This window comes from Hippoglossus stenolepis, chromosome 18 (genome assembly GCF_022539355.2).
Source record: "Hippoglossus stenolepis isolate QCI-W04-F060 chromosome 18, HSTE1.2, whole genome shotgun sequence".
Lineage (NCBI taxonomy): Eukaryota > Metazoa > Chordata > Actinopteri > Pleuronectiformes > Pleuronectidae > Hippoglossus > Hippoglossus stenolepis.
The window spans coordinates 4,775,232-4,803,207 of NC_061500.1; the positions used below are offsets into that span (position 1 = coordinate 4,775,232).

The 27,976-nt window shown below is 42.0% G+C and overlaps 1 protein-coding gene across 2 annotated transcripts in view; it reads right to left on the reverse strand.

Annotated features, from left to right (window-relative positions):
• cntfr (ciliary neurotrophic factor receptor) overlaps positions 1-27,976 on the reverse strand; it is a 199,000-nt gene that overhangs the window by 11,330 nt on the left and 159,694 nt on the right. For both annotated transcript variants that reach the window (XM_035184508.2, XM_035184507.2), the window contains 3 exons: positions 18,819-18,936; positions 17,133-17,299; positions 10,905-11,068 (listed from right to left, as the gene is read on the reverse strand). In XM_035184508.2, the coding sequence (XP_035040399.1) occupies positions 10,905-11,068; positions 17,133-17,299; positions 18,819-18,936 (449 nt within the window). The remainder of the gene's footprint in view (positions 1-10,904; positions 11,069-17,132; positions 17,300-18,818; positions 18,937-27,976) is intronic.

A 27,976-nucleotide genomic window follows, 5' to 3' on the forward strand; every position in this document is an offset into this window, starting at 1 on the left:
GCGAGACCGAGCATGTGAGCTGCCCAACCCTCAACGTTAAGATATGTAGACGTGAACTGCCAGAGCCGACGTACGACCTCTGACGCCACCACGACCTGGAGGACTGAGACTTGTGTTCGGTGCTGATTGTTTGCGACCCTCTAGTGGATGCGTTGCTTAACAACCCCCGGCCAACGTAAAGAACAGTGAAGGTTACGTCATTTGAAATTGATATTTCTCTTTTCGTTTGTAAAGGCAGCACAAATGATCCTTAAGCTGTTTTGGGAGCTGCAATTAAAACAAAGTCTTCATATTCACTAAAAGTGTTTTTGCAATTGTGTGTGACTCACCCCCCCGACACACAAACACCCAAATATTTATGTTCCCATAATCATGTCCCCTTGACTCAGGGTAAATATTCAGAAGACCACAGATATAATACGATAATGATAATAATAAAGCCAAATGGACTGGCCACAAAATGGACAATTTTGAGAGTAATGATCCCTAAATGTCGTCACTCAGGAAAAAAATCTCATGCGTAAACACCTTGTGTCTGTTTTGTGTAAACAGGGAATGTGAGCATGAATGTTTGATGATGAACCTGAGAACTCGTGGAGCTCGGCCCGGTCTGACGGCAGAAATCCACCTGAGACGCGGCGCACCTGGATTTCCTGACCTCCTTCAAGGTGAACAACCCAAATGCATTTCTGCCTGCTCCCTGAACCAGGGTTCAATCGCTTTGCGGTGGAATAAATCACACACACGCACACCACACGCACACACACACACAGCTACAATGCAGACACACTTCAAGAGCTTCTGCACAAATCCAGACAATGAGAGGGTCAGAGAGAGAAGATGTGAACATTCCTCAGGGATTGCATAAGGAACTGTGAGGAAAAGAAGTGACCCTTTACTTTTCACACATCCTCTCCTCTCCTGCCGTCTTTAACAACTTTTCAAGTGGGATCTATAAAGTTTGGATTCATCCAATCTCCTGCAAATACGCACGTGCACACGAGGTCTTATTATGGGCCCGGTAAGTCCAATAAAATCACATCAAACATTTGGAATCTGTGGAATGAATCGTACATATAGCCTGATATATTTTATGGTCCCAACTGAAGCGGCAGGTCAGAGGTGGAAAGGACAATAAAACAAGCACAACAGGAAGAGGAAAACACAGACAAAGGCAGGAAAAGAGTGAGAAATTAGGAGGATAAGAGGAGAGAGGGAACAGGGAAATGCAAAAAAAAAGTGAGCGTCAACAGAGAGAAGGAGAAGCAGAGAGAGGGAGGAGAAGGAGAGAATTGGCGTCGGTGGTCAGATCTAATCCAGTGAGCATGTCTGTTGTCCTGGAAAGGAAACCCAATTATATGGCACTTCTACTGGCCCGATGGCACTCTGTGTGTGTATGTGTGTGCGCGCACTGAGAAGGTTGGTCTCATTAGGTTGACTGACAGCTCCCATTTTTCCACCAAGCTCTCCTCCCCATTTGAGAACACACACACACACACACAGACACACACACACACACACACACACACACACACACACCACACACAGACAGACAGACACACCCACACAGACACACACAGAATATGCCAGGTCCGGGGGTAATTTCTCGGACAGTATTTCTCTCTTTGAAGCCCCGATCGCCGCAGCGGCAATTACTGTAAAAGGAAGTTAACCCCACCCCCCCCTTCGGGAGGAACCCGGTTGCAAAATCCCGAACTAGACCTTGCACTCTTAAAAAGGCCGGCGGTAGCTCGAATAGCACGGCGGCGGCGGCGGTGAGCATTAACTCTGGTTTACGCTGTACCGCTGGCATGTCAAAAATGTCCAACGCGAACGCGTCATGAGAGATAAAACTGAATTCAGAATTGATCCCCTGCTTCCTCCTGTATCAGCTCTAAAAACACTCCTGTCAATGTCAGCAGGTTTTTCTCCGCCAGCAGCTTTTGGATCCTGAACAAATGAGGCCTGCAGCGTTTTCCCGCAGTTTTCAGACGGACGTCGTCAAATGTCACGAGTGGCACGAATGAATGAACGTTAGCTGATGGAACCGAGGTCTATAACCTACCTTATGAGGGGCCTGAGGTCATGCACGTAGAGATAATGCATGTATGTATTCCTTATATATGTGATACATATATTTTCCAAGTGGATTCCTACATTGCAAGGTACAGGGCCTTACTAAAGACAAAGAAAAACACGGTTTACCCTCCACCACGACTCAATCTGAGCCGTCACCATTTCAACGTTTCCCTAATGGATAATTTAACTCTGGATTACAGATCAATTTTCTTGGCTGCCTGTTTGAAATCACAACACATTTGTCTGAAACAGATTATCTTTGAATAAACCGATCAGACTCAGACATGGGGGCAAATTCAGATCTGGGGTTTTTGCCAAAATACTGAATTAGAGCAAAATGAAGTCCAATAAAAACAAGTGTCGTGCTGCTGCTGACTGAGCTCACGCTGCTCATTTCTGCTCAAGAAATCTCGAGAACATTTGTCAAAAACCCTCAAACTGAACAACCCCCAAAAAAAAAAATATCCCCCATGTGCGCCTGTCTGATGCAATGATGAAAGCCGAAGCTGACAGCACATGATGAGCTGTGAAACTGCTGTACGCTCGACCACCGCTCTCCCAAGACGACCGTGTTGCCAAACGGCAGCTGGCATCGCTCACTGGAAGTTGTAGCTTTTAGCAAAAACATTTTCAGTTTCTGTAAAATGTCCATAAATATCTAAAAAGACGGGGAATAGGCTGCACACAGAGATTATTTAGTGTTTACATCAATTTCAATGCAATCAACAGGATATTCTAATTCATCCATCAGAAAATGATGGATTAGAGGCATATTGAGGCTGGGGAAGCTGGAGCCAATCTTGGATGACTGGGAGACAGGGGGGGGAAACCCTGCACATAGGCCCTGGCAGAACCCAGGATTCGAACCTGTGTAACGGCTTAGGAGGTGCATCCGTTTCAAACAATGTAACTGTCGATAACTAGAGGTCAACGCAGAGTTGAGAGTTTCTGACAACAACAAACACGGCGATGGTTGGAGGAGGTTGTGATAATGTAGCAGCAAAATTGTCCACGTTGAAAACTAAACGCAAGAATTAACGCAAAGTACGGCCAGAGGGCTCCGTCACTTTACATATTCTAATGTGACGTTAAGCGAAAATGAGCTTTAAGGCATCAGTACTATACTCAACCACTGGGGAGCCTTTATTTTATTCCTTTCTTTGCTGTGTTCATCTTCCTGAGCATGAAAAATCCCCCCTCGTGTGTCAGATATTAACAAGCTTTGTTGACTTCCTTGTGTCTTTCTATCAGAACTTTATTGGCCATGAGACACCAGCTCCCAGGACGAGGTCAACACAGTGTGTATATATATGTGTGTGTGTGTGTGTGTGTGTGTGTGTGTGTGTGTGTGTGTGTGTGTGTGTGTGTGTGCTGACATATCAACAGAAGATCACAGTGTGTGCGTTTGAAAGCCGAGGATTGACATGGTGATCTAGAAATCAATAGAGGCAGAGGAGAGGGCAGCGGTCCCCATTCGTCTTCATTCACCCTTACACAGTAAGTTCTCCAAAGAGCCGTGAATAGAAAACACTGAAATATCCCAAGTGCAATCTGGGTAACACGCTCGAGATAAGAGCGCTCGTTCTCCGATGCTTGATCTACGTGACACCTCTTTATATAATAGTGCTTAACGAAGAGAGCAAGCACCTCCATGTTGCACGTCTGCTTTACTTTTTGTACTTTCCTCTACTGCCTGTGCCCCCTCTCTCTCCTTCCCTTATACATTATATAGTTTTCTATTACTAACAGAATGAGAACTGGTTTAAATTAAAGGAGATATTGTTGAGTTGAACTGTTGATAAGCTCATCACAGATTCACAGTATTTATCCCCGTGTGGATTTTGGTAAAGAACACAATTTGAGTTTAATGTAAGTCGACAGCGGAGGCGAATGGTGATGACTTTCATACGTGGCAGCGCCGAATCTGTTGCTGTGTGTGTGTGTGTGTGTGTGTGTGTTAAAAAGATGGGGTTTGATAAATGGTCTGTCTGTGGCAGTGTCCTTTAGATGGGATGTTTTCCCCAAACAAGGTCTAAACATTTATCATGTGCACCTATGGATACAAATGGATGGCTTGAGGGACGGATGGTTAGATAGCTGGCTTAATGCACGGATGGAGGGATAGAGGGAAAGATGAGTGGGGTGATGGTGAAACCCTGGAATTGCTGAGGGAGGGGAAACGGCGGTGGGAAGGTGAAAACGAAAACAGGGACTGAAAAACGCAGAAAATGAGGGAGAGGGAATCTGAAGCACTCATTACCTTCAGTGTCAGACTGGATGGAATAACCTCGTATTCAGTGTCAATCCCTCTGTCATAATAATAATGTTACCATGCACCATCACATACAAAGAGTGTATCTACTCTCTGCGACGTACTTAGCATCACACAACACACACACAGACACACACATCTCCTGGCTCCCTATCGATTCATCTAAGTGCTCGCACGGACGGGAGTGACTTTTGGCAAAGATACAAAGACCATTACTACGCGGACGAGCTGGTGGAGGAGACGACCCGCAGCAAGGTGGAATGACACCGACGAGGAGAGGTGGGGAAAAAGAGGAGGGAATGATGGAGGGAGACAAAGTGACAAAGGAAGTGAGAGGGGGAGATGGATGGGCGGCGGCGGCGGGGGGGGGGCGGATGCAGCGTGTCAGGCAAAGGACGATGGAAGAAAATAAATGTAGGATAAATAAATGAATGAAGCTGCGTCGGTCGAGCGGATACAGATTAGACTAAAGAAGAGTTTTAAGTGCACCTCTCTGCTCCAGCTGCTTCAGTTAGTAGCTCTGTCTGTTGCTCTGCGCCTCTAATCTCATTTTCTACTGTTTGCACTGTTCTTTCCAATGTCTGATATATGGAGAGCCTGTAAATCTGTAACACTGCTGCATTTTTTACACTACACATGCCTGTAAACGAGGAAAACATCGGCTTCGGGTCGGGACACAAAAAAACAGAATATCCTTTTGGTTTGGGTCGGATTTGGTTTGTTTCCTCTCAGGCTCGGTCGGGTTCAGACAGAAAAATTGTGGCCTGAGACAAACTATTTGTTATTTCTTTGGCCTGGTCTGAATTGTTAGCAATAGGCTGTTTAAACGCAACAAGTTCTGCACACACAAAAAGTTCTGCAGCTCAGGAACTTCATCAGAAAAATGTGATCTTTGACTTTCTTGTGTGAGTATTGTGTTCTTCTTGAGAACTGTGGGGATCAGTGTGTAACTTCCCTATGTGTTGACTGTCTGTCAGAATAACACTGATTATCTGGGACTGTGTGTTTGTTGTTATTATTGGATGTAAACTCATGTATATGAATGTAACAGAGCTCGGATTGCATTTGCATGTATATTAATCTTTTTAATTACAAGAGCTAGTCTACAGTTGTTTGTGCGTGTTCATTTATTCATATGCACACCAGCATTCATGAGTGTAACTGCTCTGTGAACAGCATGCATGGCTTCGTGCATGAGAGTGTCTGCATGGAAACGCGTGTGTTCTCAGCAGACTGGAGTTCAGCCACGTCCCCAAAGGGCAATTACCGCAGAGCAGATGCAGTTTCATACCATGAAGATGATATTGAGCAATCTGAAATTGTTCTTATCACAGTCGCTGGACCATTGCTTTAATTGCTGTGAGAGTTCGAGTTCACGTCTCAGCGAAGGGAGCGTGGGGTAGGAATGGAAACAATGCAACATGAGGCCATGGGAAACAGAACAATGTACTGAACTCTTGCAGGCATGCAGATGAGGCGTAGCTTCATCCGTCAATTCTGTTTGACGATTAGCTCTCAGTTACAGATTGAAGTGCAGGAAAAGGTGCAGGAGTGAAGCGTCGTGCAAGAATACGCTGACAAACACCCGCACCTCAAGCCAATAAGTCACCGTTTTAGGGTTTTAGACTTTTTGATGGCTCACTTAAGTGCAAAGCTCGGAAGCTGTGGCACATATTGAAGTGTCATTTGATTTGTGTCATTCAAAGTCTGCAGCACACACACACAGAAGTAGTAGTCGAGGTACAGCCGGGCCTGTCGCGGCAGCAAATGTGATGAAATTGCCACTTTTCCGGAGCGCTGATGCACGCAGGGAATGAGACATTGGCGTCTCAACTGTTGATGTGTGTCAACAAGCAATAATGCAAGAATTCAACAGTAACCATGTGCGCTGCCCTGTGGAGGAAATGTCCTGAAACGGAGCTTGTTGCACCTGAGTGACTGTTTCTGTACCAGCCTGAGGACAATGCATCTTAAAGTAGTTTATCATAAACACGCAAAATCACATGTATAGTATTTTCAACAATATCTCAACAATCTTGATTGTTTCTCAAGCTTTACAATTCTGTCGGAATTATTCTCCTGCAAAAACACAACATGGTTTGGTCTTTGTGCGCAAGACAGTTAAAGTAATAAAAGGTCTGCACCACTTGCAAAGCTGTAATTTGTTTTGGGCATATTCAAGAAAAGACAAGAAAAACAGCCGTCGACAACTGGTACAGCAGACGGGTTAAATACTGTAAGTATATAATAATCAGTTTACGCCCGAATAATAATAATATATGATTAACTTTATCTACATGGCACTTTTCCTGTGAGTGGTACAAAGTGCTTTACAAGGACGTAAACCCTCCAGACAGATACAATGAACAGAGAAGAAACATGAAACAACAGTAATTCACCCGCTGCTGCTGCTGCTCCTGCCTCTCGACAGCTGTGGACGGTTAGTGAGGTGGTGCTGCAGCTACACGGCAGAGACCTGCGCACTGTTCGGTGAACTCCCCGCGGCTTCACCTCTCATGACCACAGACGAGAACCCGGAGCCGGGATCAGTGTGCAGTCGACCTCTGCAGACGTACGCGATCGTTTGATTCGCTGGGAGATAGTTAAAAGTCCGGGAGCCACCTCGTGAGTTGTGTACTGATGCAGGGGGGGTGAACGTAGTGACGCATTAACTTTGCAGTTTTTAGGACTTTAGCGAGAGAAAGTCACTGAAGCCTTTTTTTGGGGGAGATTGAAAAAAATCTACAGACGTAGAAGCTCCTGTTAAAGGATTGAATTTGCCCTCGTGACATTTTTTCAAACTGTCAATAATATGTTTTAAATCCAGCACCCATCTTTTTAAAAAACTTTTTTTTATAAGAACTAAAACTTTTCGGGCACTTTGTGTGTTTGAATTTTACATAAATTCAAAATAAGCAAATCAAATTCAGGTTGGAGTGTAGTCTGCAAAGCTTATGTCCACCACTCTAATTGAATTATTCTTACACCATCCTTTTAAATTCCTTGTATGTGAACACAATAAAGTCGACTCTGAATCTGTTTTCCAGTTTTCCTGCCTTGTGTCGTCTCTAACGTGTTGTTTTCTGCAGTTTTGTCAGTTTGCAAATCATCCGGCTGCTTATTATAATGATCTTTTACTTTTTTTTAACATACTACTGTTACTTCTACAGGTAAAATCCACCAACATTTAAGGGTTTCACTCTTCTATCGGTTTATCACAGTCAAGTCAAAGTTCTCTTGTTCTATTCTTCCGCCTCCGCCCACTTTTTTTCAGGCCTAACATATTCCAGAAGTTTTTCCATTCCTCCTCCTTTTCATCTCCCAAACCATTCATCTATCTTCCTCTAACTTGAAACACCTTGTAACTGATAGCTTATAAAACTTCCCTTTCAAAGTAGCCTCTCGTGCTCCCTTCTCCCTCTCGTCTGCGCCGCTCTCATCCATTTATCTATCTGAGGCCGACGTCTCTCCATACATTTTATCACGCTCCCGTCCGCACGCCAGTTTCTCTTTTTCCCCTCACGCATCATCCATTTTTCTTCCCGTGTTCTGCAGTGTCGGACTCATGTGCTTTATTGAACATATTCAATAAGCACAACATTCTTTGCCCGTCGGCCCTGGACATGTGTGCATTTTAATCACCTTCCACACTCGGAGCCTGTTATTCATTCTAACTACATGTGAAAGCCGTTCTCTCTCACCTCTGCTGTCAAAGTAAATTGCTCAGCAACACTTTAATTAGCATTCAACCTCTGAGGCTATAATTAATGATGTATATAAACGGGGTATCTTATTTTGACAGCCTCGTTAGACGCCGCTTAATGATTTATGTGAAGGGATGACAATTTAAAATCTAAATGTTTTTATGATACTATTACCCAGTTTTCTTTTTAAACTAAGACTGGAGATGGGTGAGAGTCAAATTTAATGGAAAAGATGTAACAATACATTTTTATGTGCTGGTTGTTTCTCATTTCTATCACAAACTGACCTGTTGCAAGAGCGTTCTTGAATTAATTTGGGCTAATTTATGCACATGCAAATTCCAAGAGCAGAGATCACTTAATTATGTATTAACTACATCACACACTTTCTTGTAGCACCGCCGACACTGTTTCCCCTCAGCACTTCATAAAATGGGCAGAGGTGCAACAGTAAAAAATGTCCAGAGGTGACGGGTTCAGACATCTCCCATCTGAAAACCACACTAAGTGCTGCAAAACATTAAAAAACCACGACCACGGAGACATTCATCAAACGGCGCGGTGCGAAAAAAAGAAAAGGAATACTCGCAGTTTTCAGCTGTCATCGACTGTATTTGTGTAATTTCCAAATTGTGTGTTCGTACCCAATCCAAATATTGACTTAAGGTTTCCCGCCCCTCACGTTACGCATTAGTTCACATATTGATTGATTAGTGGTGAGCGGGAGGAAGAAAAGAAACTGAGTGTGTGTCAGGTTTAATCAGCAGCTTGAACCGTGGAGATCTGAGGCATTGTCACACGTTACTTCAGTTCAACTGCTGTGTGCACGTGTGTGTGCACGTGTGTGTGTGCATGTGTGTGTGTGTGTGAGAGAGACATATGGGGGAAAGAAGAGAGAGTGAACTTATATCTTTATGTGTGTAACTGTGCTGAGTGTGTATGCAACATGTGTTTTCTTGCACAAACGCAAACTGTGAATAACTAGTTAACTATCTCTAACCAGTCTGAACGGGGTCGTTGGGATATTCAGAGTCTGAAAACAAACTTCAGCTGCAGGTCTGTCTTATACCTTCAGAAAACCCCCCCCGGCTGCCGTCGGGTTCACACCAACAACCTTCCAGCTGTGAGGTGACCAGTGCATCACCAGCATTTAGTCTTTCAACCACCAGAAACCTACAACAAGTTCCCAGAGGATAAAAGTTACATGTTCCATTTCCTCATTTTGTTTAGACAATTAACCCAAAACTAATTCAGTGGTCGAGAACTTAATAATGAACAAATCTTTACATGTGAGAGGCAGGATCCACTTAATACTTGTCCACTTTATAAATCACTCGAATCGGTGATTTTAACGGCTGTGATTCATTTGCTGTTGATCGATTCCAAAGTGTAAGCTCCCAGTTTATCTCGGTGAAGGAGCTGAAAGCAGCTTATTTAGGAGGAGGATTCAGATCAAGGATGCCTCGGGGGGGTGACTCATCTCAGGTGCATTTACTTTAGTTCAGGTTGTTTGAACCTGGTGAAAACAAGTAATTACACTGAGCGTGAAAATGATTTTTACACTGCTACACTGATGTTTTACATTCATTTCTTATGTATATAATGTACAGAGTACTAGAGCCATATGGAGATTTCTTTGAATTTAGAAGAAAGTCGTAATATTACAAGAATAAAGCAAAAATGTAATTAGTGAAATGTCACAATACAGCAGGAATAAAGTCCCAATGAAAAGAAAGGTGTAATATTACAAAATAAAGTTGTAATTTAGAGAAAAGTTGTGATATTACAAAAATAAAGTTAAATTATAAAGAAAAAAGAACAAAAACATGTTAAGTGGCTCTAAAACTCTGTCGTTCAGAGATATTATACTGAACAAATTGTACAGAATATCACCAAGTTAACCCAAAACCAAAGAAAGTTACCTTACTTAACTTGAGAAAAGACACGTGAAAGATTGATGGAACAGAAGAATATAGAAAAAAGAGGATAAATGATACAAACAGGTGTGGAAATAGACAGAAAAAACAAATGCATATTGGTCTATCAATCATATACGTGTGCACCTGTGTTTCCATGTGCAGATCTGTAACCTGAGTTCTTGGAACAACACCTCTGCGAACCATTGACGTGCATGATAATAGCGCTGCAACGTAAGAACCCCTGAGCAGAAAGAGCTTTCATCCCTGGAATTCTACAGTGGACAGATTTGCTTTTGCCCTCAGGGAACCGAACCCACAAGAAACAGTGGGTTACAGTAACATAAGCAGGTGAGCGATTATGTCTGTCTGACCACAGATCAAACTTGAACTGCTGCGGGTCGGACCAGAGGCGTTTCTCTGGGTCACGACTCTTTTTGTCCTTCCTGTGTCTCTGAGATCCTGTTCAATTTACTACCGTTACTCAAAAAAATGCACAAAAAAAAGCTTATTTATTGCAAAAGAAGCTCATTCTCAGAAAGACATTTATCAGCTTCTAAAAAATCTGCATTGAATTGAAACTGTAATACGTAGGAGGGCAGATCGGTTTCTTTAAAGCAGCACTTTCCAGAAACGAAACAATAACCAGAGATTTTCATATATTAAATAACGCTCCAACAGGTGTTTTCCAGTGTTGACTTACAGCTCTTGGTTATGGAGATCTGAACACTGATCATTTATAACCCCCTTTGTTTTTGGCTCGGAGAAACGATTCCGTTGGCTCCTGTGGATTCAACCTTTTTCCAGACTGTATTCCTTTTGCCACCTCGACTTATTGTCAATGACGATACGTGAATATCACACACACACACACACACACACACACACACACACACACACACACACACACACACACACAAACAAAGAACTCACATGCTGCCACTGGTCCCGGATGAGCGGTCGGTACCGGAGGAAGTACTTCAGGGGGAAGTTGTCGATGTCGGGCCAGGTGGCCGGGCTGTGCCAGGATACCTCCAGCCTCCGAGGGTTGAGACGGATCGGGGTGGCCGTCACTCGCTCTGGAGGATCTGGTTTGACTGTGGGGGTAAGAACAATTATTTACCACCAATTTAGCACATAAAGGGGATAAAAGGTGCCACACAAGCAGCGAACAAACAGCTCAGATAAGGAGATTTCCAAACACGAAGTTTAACGACTATATTAAAGCAACAGATTGCCACATTTCAAAGTCTCAAGAGTGATTTGTTACAAACCCGCACGTTGATATTCCTTCACACAAATGTGTTGTTTTTGATTAGAAAGACGCTTTATTATTGTGCGGTTCTGGAAATCGAGAAAAAAAAACATCCTTCGGTTGAAGCAGTGGCCAACAGAGATTGGAAGCATCCCCCGAAGATCAGAGCAGCTTGGCTCAAGGTTCAACACATTTGTCTCAACCCATCACAGCACAGCACACATTAACTAATGGATGGGGAAGTGTGGAAAATCTGTCTTTCTTTTGATTCCCAGTAATATTCACTAACTTTGGGGCTCAAGGCTTCAAATAGTTGACAGAAAATCTGAGTTCTGAACAAACCTGGGGCAGCGAGTTTAAACAATGAGGTAGGAGAAGGAAAAAACTTGAGTTTTTGAAGCTCTGCAGAAACCTTTCCTTGTGTTGCTGTACATTTTCCTGTGTCGTGGGTTCAATCTCTCGGTCTCATTAAACTCACGGTTCAAGAACCTCGACTGAGCTTAACCTCATCATAACATTCTTCAGACTATAATGTCGTAGATATCCATGTGCCTGTTCCTCGTGCCTGTTCCTAACCAGTATTTCCTTTTCCTGCCTTCAGCCAGCTGTGGACGTTCGGCTGCCTCAGCTGTGAACCCCCCTGAATTCACTCAAGCTGCAATTAATGGAGCGAAGCTTACGAGCTAGTTCAGGAAGCCGACTCGAGCTGCACTGCTCCAATCATGGGATATATCTCATTCTCCACAATCCTCTATAATACAAACCCTCCCAATTTGTCAGTAAGCTGCAGAAATATCCCATCAATCCCTTTGCTTGCAGCTTCAACTCTTTCTTCACGATTTATGTTGACCTGCATTGTAGCATAAGATTCAGGAGGTGTTATCACTGCACAGTCTACAAACATTAAATTTGGTGCTGTACCCAAATATATTAGATCCAACGTTGCACAGAGCGATTTGCAATAAACCTATTATTATTAAAATCGCTCTTTCTGCGGAGAGAGAAAAGTGGATCCAGGCAGAGCGAAGCCAAAGTGAAGTCCGAGGAGACCACGGAGCAGAAATACTGCTCTTTGTTCACATCAAGCTTTGTCCAACACATGCAAGCAGAGAACAAAACTGAGGGAAATCTGTATGGGCGGGATTTCCCCAAGGCTTTTAAAGCATTCATCTGACTTGAAACACAGAGCATTAGCTTTGTGTTGCATGAGCAATGAACACATCCTCCTCTTTTGATGACCTCTGGGAAGGCACCTGAAATCTGACCAAGCACAACTAATAACACTAAAACAAGAAAAAGACCTTCTCCTGCACCGAGAGTTTGAAATCTACAGAGACAACGGGAGTTTAACTTCACTGACCGGCGCAGCTTTTAAAAGGAAACAGTTGGACGACGGTTCAAATGTACAACTGATGATTCAAAATAGACTTTCGCCATCTTTTGGATTAATTAAAAACATGGGGATAAAAGTTAAAAGATGTTTTAACCCAGGTAAAAATAGAAAAAATAAATAAATAATACAAGAAAGTTGTGTGATCATAAGAGTCTCATTTTATCAGATCCCAGATCTATTCATGCTTTGGTCTAAAAACGTCTGTCATGCCTCCCATGGCGCTGTTTATTCTAATTTGCGTCCACATCACTGCGGCTCTTTCGTGGTTTAAGCGTCACGTTGCAAACAGTCCCCGTGACCTGTCCTTCTCTTGGCTGGAGATGTAAGTGAGCAGGTTTACTTTATCTTTCAAATGTTTTATGCACCGTCTGCTGAAAATGGAACAAGACACAAGGAGGCGGAGCGACTAATCTTTCTTCCCAAAAAGGAAAAAGAAAAGTGGTGCAAACTTGTCTCACAGTCGCTGAGATTATGCAGCAGAAAAGCGATAAAACATTGTGAGATCTGCAAAAGCTTAATCTGCATGTGGAGCTCAATGTACCAATGCGTGTCTGAGCTCATCCAGGTTTTTCCTTCTCTCTGGTTGTAGTGTTTCTAAATCCATTATTAGCTGCCATCGAGTTCTTTTACTTAATGCATCCAGGTGTGACCGCATGACAAAAAAAAAAAGGGACAAAACTCTGTAGCTCCTCTCTCGCACCTGACCGTCAATGCTCTGTAATAAATAGCTTTTTCAAAAAGAACCAAAAAATACTGGATGATGACGTCCATCAGTGCACTTGAACAAATGGGAAAAATGGGTAGAAACAGAGTGTCAGGATCCACGGAGATACCTCACAGAATTACTCAAAAAGGACAATGGAACAAAAAGGTTTTCAAAATAAAAAGTCTGCTCTTTAAGAAAAAGCTGTAATGTGTGATGTAAGAGCAGCATATTAATGCTCCTCCATTCACAATGCCCATGGTTTGTGAACAAAGCTGATATATATATATAATTTAAAGTGTTAAAATCTTCACTATGTTTACATGGACACAAATATACTGATATGAACTGAATTAAAACATTTTCTAATTACCTCAACCTGTTCGAGGTCATACTTGGAATAAGCAATAATCATATTTAGACAAATAATATTCAATTATCAACCCATTTAAACACCATAATCAAAATAATGAACATTTTCCAGGTCTCCAGCCAAATTCAGTGCAGTTTTCTAATGGACGAATGTGAATTAATGTGATTCCATCAACTTTCTTCATGTAAATATTGAATCTTAGGAAATCACAACAACAGCATGAAGCACTTATTAATAATCATAATTACTGAACTTCTACTTCTCATGGCAAATATAGATATTACGCAACTAGTTTAGATCAATTTACCACAATTAATCGCTTGACATCCCTAGAAATTAAACATTACACAATCTTACTCTGTGTTTTCATGCAGCATCTTGAAACTCTGACAACAATCTGACCTCCAGCTTGTGTCGTTCATTCCCTTGAAGCAGCTCTGCAGGATTTGGGTTCTCTTGGGTTCTAAGTAATTGCACTACTGCTCTTCAGAAACCTTCTGCTCTCCTAGAGACAGTTGCACTTGTTAGGTTTTATACAAGGCAGCAATTAAGTTAGAATGACTCCACACCTCCGCCAGGTCCAGGAGGGCTTTTTTTTTCCTGCCGATCTCTGACCTCCTTTTGTGGGGAGTCAGCAAAATATCACAACACGCTCATTTTCTTTTTTCTTCTGCTAAATGAATAGACCTGAATAACAGATCAGCTCGTAAGTGAAGCCTGGAGATTTGGTTGCGTGAGGAAAACAAACAGAATTATTCTCTCGCTGTCATTGACCTCTTCGCTTTTAAAATCTGCTTTTTACTGACTACTCCAGAGGCCGGGCTCTTTTTGTGTTTTCCCACAAAGTAAACCTCAAATGAACACAATCACTTTTTTCAGTGTGAATTAAAAGGTTGAAATTCAGTCGAGGTAATGATGCTGCTTCACCCTTTTTTGGAATTAGGTTACACTCTATTCATTAAATCCCAGTGAATGTGAAACACGGCACCAAATGACAGCCGGTGCCCAGGTGGTGTAAAAGTTTTTCTTTGTCGTGTGTATAAATGGTTTAACTGCAGCAGCCTTTACACTTCAGTTGTCGTTTGATCACTGTGACACTCGAAAGTTTTAATCAATCATTTGATGAGTCTGGAGCTTCCTTCAGGGATCTCTTTGTAACTGTACCCACACACACACACACACACAAGCGCTCACGCACATGCACACACATGCACGCACAATCTCATCTCATCTAATTTCATCCCAGCTTTGGTCGGATGAACAAGGACAGTTGAGAATTGTCTTACTCCCACTCAGAATTCAGAAGTGCACCAGGAAGCATGAAATTGTTTTATTTATTTACGATCTGCCTCGTTGTCCCCGAAAATGAATGTGACTTACAACCTAGAATGGCATGAGAGAGACTTTTAACAAGGAGGCGATGAAGAGGAGGATGAATAATACGACGCAGAAAAGCAAAGAAACAGAAGGGAAACGTGGGAATGATGAAGGAGAGACCAGTTTGAAAACATGTTTTTATGAAGTTTTGCCCTTTTCAAACTGTGTTTTCTTTGACAATAACAGGTCTTTTCGTTCTTTTTGACCAATTACAGCAGCTGTGTTGATTTATCAGTTATACTAAGACAAAAAGCAAGTGGTCTTAGCTTCTTTAAACACACCACAGTATTTAAAGCCTTTATTACTTCCACCGAAGAGGGTATGTCTTTATCTGTGTCTGATTGTCAGCAGCGTTACACAAAAACTACCGGACAGATTTCCCCAAAACTTGGTGGAAGCATGAAGTATCAGTCAGATCCAGATCAGGTTACGGATCCAGGAACGTCTTAACTTTTTTGAGTTTTAAAACAGTTTTGTTGATTGTCAATTTGATGCAGATCTAAACAAAATCCAGATGTAGTTAAATGTGGAATAAAAAGCTGATTTCTTCTTTCTTTGTGGTAACGCAACATTTTATCGTTTTCTAACTGCAAAATTAAGAAGTTTGACAAAGTAATTGCGAGACATTTGTGCCAAAAATATGACATTTTCAAACTTAACCCCGAGAAGATTTGGTTGATGGCAGCAGAGGGATAGAGAAGGGAAAGAGTTAGAGGGGAAGAACCAGGAGGGAAGAGAATAATAAAAAGTACAAAGTCAGGAGAAGGGCGTGCAGGGATGAATGGGAGAGCAGAGGCAATGAAAGGAGCAGTGGGGTATTTTGCTATCACCAATAGTTGTGGGATATTTCCTCAGCCAAGGCGCTAATCCGGCTAGCATTAGCATTTTCATGAGTCCTGTGTCCGGCGCTTGGCAGAGCATGTCACTGCCTCATTTGGTTACTTATATGTATACACACACACACACACACACACACACACACACTCTCTCTTTCCTTTTTCAATACACCCTCTCAACCGACTCGCGCTCGCCACAGTCGTGTTTGTGCGTCATGCACACCCGTATCGCACTCGGGGCAATACAACGGCGCTGAGGACTGCCGGCAGTAACTTCCCTTATCTGCCAAAGTCTTCCTCATTCCTTCTTTAAAATGAATTTCTCCTCTCCGCTGCTTTCCGGGCCTGAGCCGCTTATGAATTCTAAGAGTCTTGCTGGTATTATGTGGCCCTGTGCAGCCTATGAGGGAACAAAAACTTCACAATCTCAACCTGCAGTTTTCTTTACAAGTACTTACCGGGCAACTTTAAAGGGGAAATGTAATAGTCAATCAAAGCACTACGTTTTAAGGTTAATTTTGAGCATTGATTACTGTCACATCCCGTCCGAGCCTGAATTAAAAACGTTCTGCTGCAGGAACAGGTTCAGAGGTGGCCTGGTTATTATCTAGTGCCTCTGGTAATGACCTGGGTGCACAGTCAGTGGGTTTCTCGCTAATGGACAACGCTGCTGTGCTCTCTTCTTTCAGCCCGTTGACATTTATTTGGCTGTTGAAATTTTGTACCTTTCTTTGTCTTTCTGGCATCAAGCAGAGCTATGTGTGTGCTCAACGAATCTCCAGAGAGGGAACCAGGAGTGAATTAAATCAGTCATCTGTCGTGCAACAAATTTCAAAATTGCTCAGGGGTTGGAATCCTCACAGAGATGCCGTGACACTCGGTATTTTAGTCCATTCCGTGTAGGAGATGGGTCTTAAATTTGTCCCTGACCGTAAAAACCCAAAATCGTTAACTTTAATGAAAAAGGTTTTTTTATTATTCTGCAGGTTGAATAAGTGAGAAAGAAATATTTCAGAAATATTCAAAATACATTTTTTTCTTTTGAACCTTCGGAACTTTAATTAAACCATTTCACTGTGATTCACTCTGAATCACATTCGGTCCTGAGTGTTACAAGTGTCTAATACAACACCTGTCACTTTATATGGGCTCTCACACGAGAAAGAATAAAGTTGCGGCAAAGGAGAATGAAAGGGAAAACCACACGACACAATAAAAACGTACCTATACTGGACTCCTCGAAGGAGGTGGTGGCGGAGGCTTTCCCCAAGGGGTTGACCGCCGTCACGTTCACTTTGTAAGGGAAGCTGGAGAAGACCTCAGGAAACCGTACGTGGCAGCGGTTCTTGTGGACGGAGTCTTTCTGCACCTCCAGTGAACGCTGGTTGTGTCTGGAGAGGAGAAGGGGAATCAAGGGCAGGGTTACGCAAAAAACTACTTGACAGATTTCTACGAAACTTGGTGGAGGAATTGAACGTGGGCCGAGAAACAATCCATCACACAGTGGTGGATGAATTATTTTGTTTTTAAGATAGGGCAGATATATACGAGGAAATGATTTATGGATCTTGATGAATAAATGTTCGGCCCTGGCTCTACTCTTCTAGTTCAAGTCAATCGTCCAAACTTTGTATTCAAACATTAAAACGTGCTGATTCTACCTCCTGCTACACAGACAGTTGTAGCCAGACTTGACTTTTACTATCTTACTTTGCTTTGTGTACATTGTCTTTACAGTTTTACTTCTTTATTGTACATTTACAAGTCGGCTACATGTTGTCATAATGTTAATCTACATTATGTTAGCATTAATTGTTATTGCAGAACAAAGTGAGATATCAGCGACTTACAACAGAGCTCACAATCACAACTAAAGCATCATTACATTGATCAGGACACACGTGTTTGGTACATGAACTGGACTTCTAACAGCTTACTTTGGTTTTTGTACGTGCTTTTACATATTATAATTTATATTACACATGTTTATAGGCTAAATCTTGTCCAACTTCAAACAGTAGATTTAAATTCGGTCAATAGTGAGTCAGTTGTCTCAAGGGAACAGTTTATCTATCGCAAATAAATGCCAGCAACAGAGCACACACAAGGACAGAGACAGTTCTCTTTTGTTAGGATCTTGAGGGAAAAAAAAAAAACATACAAGGCTTTTGCTCATGCCAAGAAAAACATCAAAATAAGCATCTCTCCACCTGTTGAATGCTTCTTTCCTCCGTGCACAAAAAACAAGCGACCAGGACACTCACGCTGCCACTCTCCCTGCTAATCTCTTTATAGTCCTCTTCCTTTGTGCCTCTCTCTCTCTCTCTCTCTCTCTCCCTCTGTCCCCCCTGCTTCACTCCTCATTATTATTCACACAGAATAATGCTGCTGTTACAACATTAATGAATCCACCTGCTGCGGCGGGCGCTGTGGGACGCTGTGATCTGGGAATATCAGAGGGAACATGACAGAGACAGACTCACTGGGTTTCCATCCACACAGCGTGAATATCTGAGATCTGCCCACTGTCCTGTTACAACGTGCCTGCACCCCCGGTGACACCGAGGGGTTTAATGCGGAGAAAATCCAAACTGATGATATTTTTTAGTTTTTAACTTAAACTGTAAATCATCTTGTTCACATGTTAGGTTGGATTTTTTAGTTTCCATGCAGTGTTTTTCTCTCTGTTCTGTGTGTTTTTTAAATGAATTGGGCCTAAAACATTTTAAAATTTATATCTAATACAGTGTAAAATCCAAGTGAATCATAGTCATCTGTGATTTAACTTTCTACCTAGTATCAAAAATACTTAAGTCGTAAGGTCATAGGTCGTAGGTGACACCAACATATGGAGAGGACGAAAAGACGACTAAATCCACAAGTTGCACCCGGACACGTTGATAAACTTACTGTACGTCCACTTCGAACGTGGTGGGGATGTACGTTGCGTAGAGCTGGTGCCAGCTGCAGTAGAAGCCTTTAGGGTAAGTGTTGGATCGACAGGTGACCGTGGGCTCCCGAGGCGAAACTACAGAGAGAGAGAGAGAACAAATACAAGGAACTGTTAAATTCTGAGTTTCACAAGTATTTCATATAAAACTAAAAGTCAGACAAACAGAAAAGTGACAGTAACACTGATGAATGAGTCAAATTAGTTTGTTTTGACACCATCTTGCTTCCAAAGTTATCAGGTCGGGTCCAACATCACTCAATCAATCCATCTGAGTAAAGTCTGCTTTTAATTAATGTTGGAAATGTAGGAAATGTCGTAAAAATTCTGTTCACATACTATTGTGTGTATATAAAACTGCTATGACTCATTATCTTCTCTTAAGGATTTTGAACCAAGCAAATCTATTAAATAATCTAATATACTGAAAATATGAAAACAGACGGAGCAGGGGGGGGGGACAAAGAGACAATTTAAGCAGCATGTGGAAGTGGAAAACGTAAAGGAGACAGGAGGAGGAGGAGGAGGGAGGATGCTGTGTTGAGAAAGGAAGGATATTGGAGTGGTGGAGCAAAAGAAGAATAAAAGAGGTTGGCCGGAGAAAAAAAAAAAGGAGCGATGTGATGTTATGCCAACTCTGGCCTCCTCTAAGATTAGTGTCTTTTCTTCACAGCTAGTCAACCGCATACTTGTCTACCACTCCCTCTTTCTCCCAGCAGCTTCCTACCCTCTTACCCTTCCTACCCCAATCACACACTCCTCATGTACAGTATGTGTACAGCTGCACTATCAGACAGTCAAGTTCCAAATGTATTATTAAACTAAACAAGATTTATATAAATACTCTATAACTTGTCTTTTCTGTTCCTCCAATTACTCTCCTGTCGTCTTCTTTTATTTTTCTTTGAAGGTTTTTCATTTCACATGCGGTGCTTCATTGTTAAGGGCTCTTTCAGGTAATTTCTTTGCTCTCCGGAGATTAATTCAAGTCTTAAAACTTAACTTTCTACCTTTTATATGACATATTTATACATTTTATCCATCCCGCCCCCCCCAAAAAAATCCCTTCCTGACCTTACAATGTCTTTACCTCATTTAGTTTTTAAAGATCTATGAAAAGCTAATTATCCTCTGTCTCTCGCTTCCTGTTTGGCTACTGTTCGCTTTAGCAAGTCATGTTATAGGAGTGAATCAGCTGCACAAATAGAACAGACTAAAAACAGAAAGCCAAGGGATGTCTTATATATATATATATAACCATGAATGTAAAGGTAAAAGATAAGACGAGCCAACAGGCTTGACTACGTTATCTAACAGCTAATAACGTGCTGCTAATGTTAGATAAACTTCCCCCGTTGCCTGCTCTGACTCAACGATAATACAGATAATTAAACCTGACTCTGCTTCTGATTCGCCTCACGGTGAAATGAGAGGAATCAGAAGTTTCCTACGGTGAAGTGATGGAAAGCTCCACCCATCTATGTGACTGAGGTGAAATTATTCAGCTCTAAATGTTTAGTTCACTCTCAAAATGTCATATGTATAATACAATAATAAAAGAAAAACACTTCATAAGGTTTGTTAACTTTCATTGAACAGGCTACATGGGTTTTCACTGGCCCCAATGGAAAGCAGCCAATGAGTAATGTATACTCCTGATATGACCAGTTCACTGATAACGGCTCCATTCAAACAATTTTATTCTTCCTTTCATTTACAGTCGGTAACACACACCGGGGTCGACCCGTCTTTAGGAGCCACTAACCCCGTCATTGTTGCAGACATGGGAAAAACGACATGAGCCGCTGGGTCGGACAGGATTCGTGTCCCATGTGGGGGAAAACGATATCGGAGCGTGTTTGCACAGCTCACAGCTTCCAGGGTGTGTCCAGGAAAAAGAGGAATCAGTCAACAGAACAATGTTACAGAGACGGGTGTTAGATACGTTTTTGTTTCCAGCTACTTCCAATAGTTTGATATGAGTTAAGAGTGAGAGTCAGAGGTCAGGGGGGGATTTCCAAGTTTGTGGTTTTTGGGGATTTCTAAAGTTTAGATTCGAAGCTTGTGTTTTGGAATTTTACTCCGAATTGTTAATCATCAATCGCCTGAATGTCAATGTGGATTTATCTTGGGATGTTTGAAAGTGATTACATTTGCACACATGTTATAAAGTACGAAAATAACAGATAAAATGTAGGAATATACAGTTTGTAGGCAAGTATTTTATTTTTCTACATCAAAAGAAACAACTTGGAGTATATTATCACTTTCCAAAGACTAAAACAAATGTATTTAATAAAACAATATGTGTAGGTTAATGTAAATAATTAAAAGAATCCAATATACACTGTGAAGAAGATATTTCACAGAATTTAACAATTACTTTTATTAAAAATATGAACTCACAGTTGTAATCCGTAAATTAAGAAAAATAGATTTTCCACCAGATTTTTCAACTGATTAATGGTCTTGAATGTTAAATAAGGTATAATTCTATGTAAAAAATATTTAGGTTACTGTAAATGTTAAGCATCTTCTGCTGCCACAGTTTTTTTACCATTTTCTTTTACAATTCTATAAAATTCTATAAAAAGTCTATAAAATAAAGTGAGTGTCCTGATATTCAATCAGTATCCAGAGTATTTCCAGCGGCGACCAAGTGTCTCCAAAATAAACGTTGAAGAAAACCAGCACAAGAGGAAAGACAATCCTTCGGGGAACTTACAAAGAGCAGACAGACATTTCACTGCAGCATCACGTCTAAGAACCGCTTTTACTTCTGCATGTGTTTTCTATCTGTAACTCTAGGAGAGAAAAATGCGACGCCAGCGGTGCTAAGTCTGATTCACCCACTGTATCTCAAGCATTTCATTCATCACCGATACTTATTCAAATAAGTACTTCGCAGCCTCAGTTTTGGAAAAGCTTATATTCTGTCACTTTTTGAAGTTGCAGCACTTCGTAAATGTGGCGCTTCTTCTTTTCTATCTCTGCCTCTGTCGGTTTAACCTTGGCTTCTGAAATTCTTCTTTTGGATCAATAGTCCAGACCTTAATTTGAGGAATCCTATTTCTTTTTTTTTAATTTATGGCTCTATGAAGATGAATTCCCAATAAAAACATTTCTGCAGCAGCTTTCTGTCTAATTAATTCATGATGTGAATACGATATTGCTGCTGCTGTCTTTTGTCCACGGATCCTCTCAGTGTGTATTTGGTCAAACACACACACACAAGCCTACAAATATAAGGCGTGGGCGTCACTGGCTGCCGTGGGGTCACTTCACTGTCACACACAGCTGCGTGTAAGCGGTCACCCGGGCAACTAATTAGCCTGTCAATACAGCCCACAATGAGATGCCAGAGACGACGTCCAATCACACTCAATTAATCACAGAGAGTAATTGGGGCCATCTCAATCAACCGGCTCCTCATCTGAGAGTGTCAGTTAAAGAAGTCACGAACGCACAATTTAGAGCACAACACACACTGGCACACGCACAATGGGAGCTGCAGGGACCCCGGTTTAGGCTTCGTGGAATTAGCAGTAATCAATCAAATGAGCTTATTAGCTACTTGGAGGAGTTCAAAGATGAAAACAAAGGCTGGAGGAAAAACTAAAAACTGAAGCAGTGCAGGCGGGAGGAGGATGAGCACAAGTATTCGCTCACGTCAGCCATGTTTGGAGCGAATTATTCAAACTCTGGGGTGTTTACTCCTTTAATTGAACTAATTTCGCCCTGAGTGAGTGGCGTCAATCAAAGCAGCGCAGCTCACACTATAAGAGATGTGGTTTGTTACGAGTGAGTGAGGTCTAAAGCATCGATGCTAGATGACCGCACCGCATAAAGGGTGAGTACGTACAAGGAGACAGATGTTTAATGCCAGCTGCTCAACATAGGTTTGCAAGGGCGAATCAAAAACTGGACTATTTCTGACAAAGTAGGTGAGAAAAACTTTTTCCAATGCAAACGCTGCTTCTAAAAACAGTTTGATTAACATTTAAAAGACCTCGATTACTCATTAAACTTAAGGCTGAACACTTCAACAGAGACGTGGCTCTCTTCTCTTAGGCCGTCCGTCCTGAGAGATCCAATCGCAAGTGGTCAGCGCCAAGTTCTCACTTCCCTGCTCGATGTGCAAATAATCACGTGCGTCATTTGTGTTTGCAAAGACAGAATGATGTTGTTTGACAGAGTTTACAGATGTGTTGATGGCAGTGTTTGTGTATAAACCGCTATTTAGGGCAGTTCTGCACTGTTTTCAACATTTAGCCTTGGTGTGTAGTTCCTGATTTCAACTTGGTGATCTTAATACCAAATCACAGTCGTAAACAAAAGTGACTTGTTGGCTCAGTGGCAGAGTACGAACAATGCCACAGGATGTAGAAACATTCAGTGTTTGAACATCGAAGACAAGAAATCAGAAGGAGGGAAATGAGGACGTGATGGGAAAGGACGGGTGTAACCAGAGGCGGGGATGAAAGAAGAAGAAGAAGAAGAAGAAGAAGAAGAAGAAAACGGGACAGTGACAAGAAGAGAAGAAGAGAAAGCACATGAACAGAAGACAGGAGATGAAACTGGACATGATTCTTTCATCAGATTCTTTACAGACAACAAAACATCAAAAGCTTCCTATGCATTAATGAAAATTGATTGAAGGAGAACGGAGCGGAGCGGACGAGGGATAATGCAGCTGTAGGAGAAAACAAATCAAAGACGAGTATGAATATTAAAGACAATAAAACAGTGATTCTAATTAAAATGACATTGTGCATGTTGTCCCCTTTTTCTCCGTGAACCGTGAGTCGGTGGCAGACAGGACACCACTCATGAATAAATGTTATTTGAATTAGGGCGCTTTCATCATCTGGTTTTGAATTGCTAAATGTTGCATGGGATTTGGCGGACGCCCTTTGTTCGCCCCACGAAACGCACACCTGCACGTGCACGTGAGGTGGCTGAGGCTACCTTTGAATGATAATAGGTCACAAACTCAACTTACTGTGGCTCATAAATCATAATGAGAAAAATAGAGTAAAAGAGAGGAAGAGAGACACCATCTATTCTTTCTGAGCCTCTCTAAGCCTCGCTCCTTTCGTTTTATCAATCAATATCCAAGATTCTATCAATTATTCATTTCAAGTTTAACCAGGACTCGGCCTCTGGCTCTAATGCGGAACTCTTGCAACCACACACGTTAAAAAAACATCTCTGATTTCAAGTTTCAGACACGGATTTGAAATTCAACATTTTTTCTGTTTCAATATGTCATGTTATGCCCTGTTTTTAGATCCTTTATGTTACAGTTAAACAGCAGAGAAAAGCATTTTCTACCTCAAGAAAGTTATGATGAAGTGTCTTAAGTGATTTCATCAATTAAATGGGGGCGATCGCTTAAATGACACATGCAACAATATACAAGGAACCTCCATTTTTAATCCTTGAGATCACACGGTACAAATCGTGATGGAGTCTCGGTCTCACACTCTCTTCTTCTTCTTTTACTATTCTAAACCTGTCACACAAAAATTCTGGGTTTTACACACACCCCCACACACACAAGCCCCCCCCCACACACACACACACACCCAGACCTAAGTTCAAGCATCATCTCTATCTTCGTAAGGACAGTCACATGTCGACCCCATCCCTAACACTAAACCCAAACTCTAACCTAAACCTTTAAGCCAAGTCGTAACGCTCCCACCGCCCTTTGAAGATGAGAGGACCGACCACCACGTCCCTTCTTTCCCCAACATGTCCTCACTCCACAACACTCACACTGGTCCCCACAAAGATGGAAATAGAAATAGAGAGAGACAAAAAAAAAATGTGATGAGGGACAATGACATCCAGTGGCCTGGTTGCTGGGCTGCAGACCCTGTGGTAATTGGTATTTGCTTGTGTTGGTCGCCTTCCTGTCGCTTTGTGTGTGCGGCTGTGTTCGTGTGTGTGTGCACGCGCCCTCCTGTGACAAAGATCCTCTTTCGCGAGACCCAGAATTTTTGTGTGACAGGTTTAGAATAGTGGAGGAGAAGAAGGGAGAGTTTCGGCTTAAGAGGGAGTATGAGAGAGAGAGAGAGAACTACAATGACACACCGATTATACACCGACATTCTGCTCTGTCTTTGGCCTTGGTGAAAAAACAAAATCACCAACTTTCCTGGCACAGAGTATCTATTAACCATTTTCTACTTTCACGGAGTCAACTCGACAAAGTCTTTTCTGAGCACAGCTAACAAATCCATCTTTCTCTCCATCCATTTATTAGTCCGTTTATCTATAATGCACATCTCGTTTGGTTTAAAAAAATCACGTTTTTCACATTAGGAATCCTTCTGGGACAAACCACATCCTCTTGGAGCCTGTGCTGCTCTGAATGGCAAAACTTGTTTGGGCAGATGGTTTTGGTCTCTGCTTGCATCGGCCTGCCAACGCCGGGCTCCCTGCATTTTAGATTAGCTCGGCCCGTGTGTCGTGGGGGAAAGATTAATGTAAATAAGACTGTGAGGACAAATCTTCGAGAGACAGAGCTGGTGCCTTTTTGTCCAGACCGGCTTTCATGGCGAACGGTAATGTAATTGTGGTGTAATATTTTTATCCCGGGGCTCTGAGGCTATCCTGATGTATGCACATGTCGGTGTGTACGTGGCTGTATGCAATTATATGCGGTAAAGTGAATATGCAATTCTATGTATATGTAATTGAATTCAATGTGCCTGCGTTTTCCCGTAAATGATGTGCACTTGAATGTCTCTTTTAAAGTGTGTGTGTGTCTTGTGTATGCATGCAGCAATATTTTTTGTATTTTTAAAAACTTTACGGATTCGGTAAATAAGAAATAAAGTTAGGTAAAAACAAAGTAATAAAAAAACGAGTGTGTTCCGCATTTGTGTATATTTCTGAGTGGGAGTGCCCCTTATTGCACTTCTATTTGATTACACAGCGCCTCCAGTGTAGTTTCATACAATCGCTGAGATTAACTTACTGACTCAGTGCATGAGAACTGAAACACATGCACCAAGCATTCCTTCCTTTCCTTTGATTCTTTTCTCCCCTCGCTCACAGTCCCTGGGCCAGAGCGGCTCCGAAACACGAGGGAGCGAGCTGCACAAAACAATGATGCCCTGGCATTCCAGGAATGTCTGTGGGCCAATTGGAAACAGCCATGTGTGAGAGATGAATGAATGAAAGGAGCATGAATACCTTATGAGAGCATCAGGAGCTGATAAGTGAAAGAGAGAGAGCGAGACAAAGAGAAACCCTGAGGTGTGTAGGATGACATAAAAGAGGTTGGACTAGATCAATGATCTGTTGAATTGTTTTTCTCGTCCTGAACAATGTTCCCAAAATATACAAATATAAGACCCAAGCTGTTGTAAAGTTGAATCGCCCTTTAAAGAACACTTGAGGAGAAGGAGTTAAGGAGGGAAGGAGGTGTTGAAAGGTTCGTATTGACCTCTGCAGCTCTGCGGGTCAGACACAGGAAGACGACCATTATACCTGGACACTTAAATTCGCCACCGCCCCCTCGTCTGTCTCGCACTCTCAGACACACACACACACACACACACACACACACACACACACACACACACACACACACACACACACACACACACACACACACACACACACACACACCAGCCACCTGACATCACAAATCTCATCTTGCTCAAAAAAGCTCGGGATAACGGCTTAAATTTCACAGGAAATAAAACCAGAATCTCCTGCAGCTTCACACTTATAAACACGATCTCACGTCAAACACTTCCTATGGAATCGTTCTGACACTTCTCGGCTGCCGAAGCCTCGGATGGTGAAGGCTGCAGATGTTATGGGAAAGATAGAGTCATCAAGTCACTCAATGCTTCAGAGAATGTGGGTGTGTTCTGATGAGATAGCCCCACTGCGCAATGGAAAGTTTTCAAGTCCCCCAACGCTCAATGAATAATCATTACCTAATGCTCATTGTTTAATATTTCAGGAAAAGAACAAAGTTGCAAAGCTCAAACTGTGAGTTTGACTTTAGGTTCGCTTGTTTTTTTTAAAAGACACAACTATTACCTCACAGCGGGAGATCAAATTCCTTCACCGCACAGTATATCCTTTCCAGTTGTTTCTCTTTCCTCTCAATTTTCTACTTCGCTTTCCTCTTTCTCTCTTCCTCTTCCAGTCAGCAGACATGATAATGGTTGATTTGCATCCTCCCGCAACCGGAGAAGGCTACGGTGTCGAATAAAGGAAAAGAAAAAACATCTGAAAGCCGAAAGGCCCTGAAGAAGTATGACGGATTTGGCCTTTTACACAAATAAACACATTTACTGTGAAGTCAAATTCTTATTTTTCATTCAGACTCTTCTTCTGAGTGTATTTAGTTTAACCTCGGACCTCTGCACAAACTAGTAGCATTGAATCCAGAAGCCTTCGAGAGGCCAGGCATTCCTTTCATGCTACTTCATTCTTACCATGTTTCATTATTATTTATCCTGACAGAGCAGTGGAGATAGCCATGGAAAGTTTCGGGGGAACAGTGCCGTGCCACTCATGAGTGATTTGTTCATTTAAAAGTAATCTTCTTAGCGAAACCGGGATTTTAACTTTTCAAGCTGTAGCCTCACATGCCTGGACATTTATCCACACTCTTTTCTAATTCCTTTTTTTGGGGGGGAATCGATGCATTACTGCCGAAACAAAGGCTCGGTTAAGACAAAAGCAGCAAAATAAGATTTATCTGAAAAGTTATGGACTTTAAGAGATGGCTGAGTTGAAATCCATGTTTTGACGTAAGGGATAGAACAGTCTTCTGCTCCATCAGAGCATGGGCTGGTTCAGGATTAATTGTCTTTGTTTGAGGCACCACAGCAGGTCAAGCACTAACAGGATGGGGTCTAGCACCGTGTCATACTTTACTTATTATAGGGTGACACTTAAAAACTTCAGTATCAATCGTAATCATCCTTCACTTTCCGGAAAGGGGTTGTTTCAAGTTATAACCTCTGCCAAGGAGTTCATATTTCTGTTGGTTGATTTGTTGGTTGGTTGGTTTGTATGTCAGGGAGATTACACATCAATGGATTTCCATGAAAATTGTTGGGAGGATAGGAGATGGGCCAAG